Below are 5,884 nucleotides of genomic sequence, written 5' to 3'. Positions count from 1 at the left end.
CTCCCCCCATGGAGAATGGTAGACCTGCAGGCTGCATACAATGTCGCCGAGATCACTTGTACAAAACAAGTGGCGGCTTCCCCCGCTGTACATTTAGCTCTGCTTGCCAAAAGCAGTGTTAAATGTAGAGAACAACGACCCGTCCGGGCATCGGGAGATAGGAATTTAACACCCCTGCTGCCCCTCTACTCCCTGCTGCCCCTAGGCCGGGCCTTGGTTGGTCATGTGGGAAATCCGGCCCTGCCTGCCACTTCCTGTGATGAAAGGTGACTCCGTGGTCATAAGACAATGGGGAATCACATTACAAAATACAATATATTTCACATTCTAAACTCTGGCCCTAATACATACAGTGCAGGTATCCCATTACACACCTAACCGCTATGTCCCCTTTTGTGTCTTGGTGGGTGCTGTAGTGACAAGCCAATGGGACCGCCGAATATAACATAGAGAGAAAGTGACAGCACCCCAAAATCTTTATCATCAATTACCTGAAGAAGAGACCTTGTGTGGTCCCAAATTGTCGCTTTGTTCCTGTTATTTCATGATCAATCAAATCTGTTGGACCCCAAGCTTGTCTATGGGGAATCAGATGTTAACGGACATGTGTTCATTTACATCACATTACCCCCAGATTGTACCTGATCGGACTGCCTGTCCTAAGGGATCTATCCACTATCACTCTGTTCAGCATTTTGCAATGCCAGCTGCCTCTGTTTTTGTTATATTTAGTCATGTTTTGAGTTTTTTTTCTCCTAAAAGAAACACTCATTTGTTTTTTTTGTTTTTTTGCAGTGGTATGGAGAAAAGATCGCGCACTGCTGAGAAACAGCGTTACCCATCAAATCCGGGCGGAGGGTGAAAGGCATTCGCTGCTAATACGCTGGGCGCTGCCCTCTGACTCTGGTATCTATACCGTGACGGCACGAAATGAAGTGGGTGAGGCCAGCAGCTGCGGAGCCCTGACGGTGAAACCAGGTAATCACAGATCAAGATGTTAATATTAGGGATGCACCGATACTAGTATCTGTACCGATACCGATACCAGAACTTCCGCTATAAGGAAGCCGAGCAGAGAGTCATTACACGCTGCCCGGCTTCCTGATTTGCCGGGGAGCTGGCTCCATGCTCCCTTGTCACCTGGCCAATCAGGGAGCCAGGCGGCGTCTAATGACTTGCCGTCCAGCTTCCTGATTGGTCGGGAAGCTGGCCAATCAGGAAGCCAGGTGGCGAGTCCTTACCCGCTCTCTGGCTTCTGGGCTGATTGGCCAGAAAGTCAGCTCCATGCTTCCTCGTCATCTGGTGATGAGGGAGTATGGAGATGGCTTCCCGGCCAATCGGAAGCCGGGTGGCAAGTCAGTGCATGCCGCCCAGCTTCCTTAATGGGACTTCCAATTTCTGTATTCGGTAACCGCGAGTACTGAAAAAAATATCGGTACTTGTACTCGATACCAAAAAACGGAATCAGTGCATCCCTAGTAAGTATTTCATGCTAGTACACTTTATTTATCAATAGTTGTAACAGGAGTACTGTCATAGGTAACATTACCTTTAAGGGTTCTTTCACCCGGGGCGTGTTGCTTTGTACAACGTGAAGGGCCTGCTTTTTGATGCACCCGGAGCTGTAGGAGGAAGGATGTGGGCAGCTCATTTAACTCTACGGAGGTGCAGAAGCTGTGCGCCCTCACATGCTTCGTTCCACAGCTCTGAGATTTGACAGCTGCACACAGTCGGTGTACAGATCTGGATCCATCATGTCTACTTACCATCTGTATGCAGCTCTCAAAACTCTCAAAAAGCAGCGTGTCAGGGTGCACAACGTTGGAGGTGAGAGGAGAGTGCCAGCTATCAGGGGAGCGAGGGGGAAGGTAAGTAAAGCTGCTTTTTGAAGGTGCCCCAAGACAACTCCCTGGAGTTCAGCTTTAACAAAAAAACATCATTTCACTTTTCTATTATGCACTGGAATCTGATGGGGTGCTATGAACATCAAAAAACCTTAAAGAGTAACTCAATTCAATCCCCTTTTGGTGATCGATGTACTTTGCAAGGATTTTAACAAACTTTGTTGTAGTTTACACCTTTTTTACTGTTCTGAAGAAATAGCTGTTTGTTGCAGCACGTCCTTTCCAAACTGATCACTGAATGGGAGGGTCTGTGATCATTAGAATCAGCTGGTGGACTTTCTGCGATCTAATGAGGAAAGTTGCAGTGTCGGCATCCCTTTAGAAGTAATTAACCCTTAGAGAGTATCTTACACTTGTCACCAAAAAAGAAATTCCTATTGCAAGGGATGCCTAAATTTTTACTTGTATCTTAGTGCAGACGTCTGCCAAAATTAGTTAGCCAATCACAGAAGCAGGAAGTGACATTTCTAAGAGTGTTTCATACACCAACTGTGTACAGAATATCTCCAGGCTGCCATATTGCATTGAATTTTTTTGACAGTTGAAGAAAATTATAACCGGGGTTTTTTTGGCTGTCAGCCCCTACACTATACAAGGAGTTGGAGGGGGCACAGAGCAGCCATTGTCCTCAAACCCGCTTGAAAAGACCCTCTCTTTGCTGTAGGTTTATTTTCTTTTTTGTATTGGTAGATGTGCCCCATGGCAGTGCCCAGCTCACCATCGCTGTTTTTGGCAGTAGTTTGCCTGTTAGAACTTACTAACAATATTCGCCTCTCATAAACTTCAGTGGGATTCAGTTCTAAGTTTGGGTTCACTGAATTATAACCAGGATTTGTCAAACCCTTGGGGAATCGAACCAAGCACATTCACCCATCACCATCTGTCACAGCACATCACCGGCACTATACCATAAATGTTGGTTGTGTGTTTAGATGGAGCACTGAGATCTTGAGGAATGCTGAATTAAAGTGACATTAAACCCTCAGATTTTTTAACATAAACCAATACTGTAATGTGCGCCTTACTGTAATCCATGGTTGTTTCCCTTCTCTTTGCTGCTCTTCCTTTTAAATCTGTATCTCTTCTCATGCTGGGGGAGAACTTCCCTTTGCAGCTGAGTGCCTCTTCCTGTAGTGCTGGCTCAGGTTGTGAACCTGCACACAGACACCATGTATCCATTCCACAGACAAGGCAGTCTGCTGCACAACAGAAGTTCTGCCCAGCATGAGAAGAGATACAGATTTAAAAGGAAGAGCAGCAAAGAGAAGGGAAACAACCATGGATTACAGTAAGGCGCACATTACAGTATAGTTTTATGTTAAGAAATCCTGAGGGTTTAATGTCACTTTAAGTTTTACTTGCTGAGCAGAATATTACATCTGAATACAGCATTGTGAAGGAAACTTATATATAGGAAAACGTCCTGTGTATCATAGACAAATATGCACATAGAGAGTAACATTGAACTACAGCGCCATCTACAGCTCAAAAGACATATTAGATCTCAGAACATTATTATAGCAGTGCAGTATGTGCTATTGTATTTCCAACAATAAACGCATGATTTCAGCACAGTGCATGTGTCCCGGTGTGAATGCTGCAATTGTTCATTATGTGACTCATTTTAGTGCACTTTGCTGTGCATTTAAATAAATTAGGGATCCATCGATACCAGTATCGGTATGGGTGCAAATATTGGCCATTTTCACGAGTACTCGTAAAAATGCTCCGTTGCCAAAAAATGATACTGGCGCTTTTATTTTTTTAATTGATGCGGCTGCCTTAGGTCCCACATTTGCTGAGGACCTCACAGCAGCCCTCTTGGGAACTACGCGGCACCCGCTTACAGCGCTTCCTCCACCCACACATCTCCCTCTCCTGAGACCCTCCGCACATCTCCCCCTCCTAAATCCCTCCGCACATCTCCCCCTCCTGGGACCCTCGCCCAAGACATCAGGTTGGCACCCCGGAGCAGAGCAGCAGCAAAGAGTTTGTAGCAAATACATATACTATTATTCTGCATTGCCGTATAATGTATTGTTTGGATTTGTATTCCTCTATAGCTAATGGTATTCTACATTGCTGTATAATGTATTGCTGGGATCGGTAGTCCCCCCAGGGCCAGTGCCATTCTGGATTGCTGTATAATGTATTGCTGGGATTTTTAGTCCCACAGTGCCAGTGCCATTGTGGATTGCTGTATAATGTATTGCTGGGATTTTTAGTCTCACAGGGCCAGTGCCATTATGGTTTGCTGTATAATGTATTATTGGGATTTGTAGTCCTCTCTAGCAGGTGCTATTCTGGATTGCTGTATACTGTATTCCTGGGAATTGTAGTCCTCTATAGCTTATGGTGTTATTTTGCATTGCTGTATAATGTATTACTGGGATTTGTAGTCCTCTATTGCTGAGAACATTGACGTATAAGACTACTTTTCATACTTAAAATCATCCCCCAAAAATCGGGGGTCGTCTTATACGCGGGGTATACAATGTATAGCTTTATGTCGTTTAGGCCAAGCTGGCCCAAAACAAACATCCCTTATCTGTCAGCCCGCTGCATGTGCGGTAATACTGTATGTACGGTAGCTTCGGCTACATACAGTAGCTGAGCCAATCACGACGAGCGATGTACACAACCTCTGCCAATCCAAGCAAGCTTTGTATTCATTAATAGAATACATTGCTCGCCATGATTGGCTCAGCGCGGTATACTGTATGTAGCGGAAGCTACCGTACATACAGTATTACCGCACATCCATCCATTATGTTTTTAAATGGTGTTGCCTCGGAAGGGGGATAGTCTTATATGACGAGTATAGCCCAAAACCTATGTTTTAAGTGGAAAATTAGGGGGTCGTCTTATACACCCAGTCGCCTTATACGCCGGCAAATATGGTAATATATATCTCTAAGATTTGTAGTCCCTCTAGAGCATGGGGTCAGTGGCAGAACTACCAGGGTTGCAGCGGTTGCAGCTGTGACAGGGCCCGGGCGCTCCACCACTGTCCTGAAATCATTAGTCTGTATTGTTTTAGAAAAACTGTCACATGACACTCAACAAAAGGTATCGGTAATTGGTATCAGCTAGAACTTGAGGGAAAGTATTGGTACTCAAACTCGGTCTGAAAAAAAATTGTATCCGTGCATCCCTAAAATAAATGATCAAAACTTTGTAGGGTATACTTTTCTTCTTATTAGAAAGATTTGAATTTAAATCACAGGAGGATATTTGTGTGCTGTGATGTTTTGATAGACTTCATCACCATTGCTTATATCTTGGAACACATACAGGGTTATTCACACAACGGTGAAGGGTTTGGAGAAGGCAGGAGAAGGGAACAATCTCGGACAACATAGCTGATTGGGAACATTTTTCCAATTCAGCTCACTTTCCAGTTCAGCTATGTTGTCCTAGATTGTTCCCTTCTCCTGCCTTCTCCAAACCCTTCACCCTTTTGTGAATAACCCTGATAGTGATTCATTTATAAAAGTTCCACTCTAGCAACCCTAGATGGTGCTGATGAGTATAGGAAGTCAAACCAATGTTCATAAAACTATATATTTTTTAATGAAACCTGACAGCTTTACGGAGCCCCAGATTGTAGTAAAGCTTAAATGTGGTTCTTATCCTTCCCCATTCTACTGAAAACTACACATTAAAGACTATATATAGCAAAATAACTGGATTGTCTTTGCCCGGACTTTAGTTTTAATATAAATATACACTGCATGTACTAAAGAAGATCTCCTGAGATTACAGATGAGATTTCCCAGCAATGCTCTGCTGATGTAACCTTCCCAGGATGCAATGCTTGGGCACATTACATCATTTGTGCCAAAGAGAACCAGGAAGTAGAAAAAAAGAAATTCTAAGTAAAATAAAAATATTTTTGTTTAACTAAAGAATGTAAGATGATTTCATATCGGCATGCAGAGCTGTATGTTGTTGTGGTTTTTAATAAAAGGGGGGGGGGG

General features: G+C 43.9%; 1 protein-coding gene across 1 annotated transcript in view; it reads left to right on the top strand.

Annotated features, from left to right (window-relative positions):
• SPEG (SPEG complex locus) overlaps window positions 1-5,884 on the top strand; it is a 119,299-nt gene that overhangs the window by 3,416 nt on the left and 109,999 nt on the right. Inside the window, exon 3 of the mRNA XM_018554913.1 lies at window positions 796-978. Within this exon, the coding sequence (XP_018410415.1) occupies window positions 796-978 (183 nt within the window). The remainder of the gene's footprint in view (window positions 1-795; window positions 979-5,884) is intronic.

Source organism: Nanorana parkeri, unplaced genomic scaffold (genome assembly GCF_000935625.1).
Source record: "Nanorana parkeri isolate BGI_ZX_2015 unplaced genomic scaffold, ASM93562v1 scaffold178, whole genome shotgun sequence".
In the NCBI taxonomy this organism is placed as follows: Eukaryota; Metazoa; Chordata; class Amphibia; order Anura; family Dicroglossidae; genus Nanorana; species Nanorana parkeri.
This window is presented reverse-complemented; position numbering and strand designations above follow the sequence as displayed.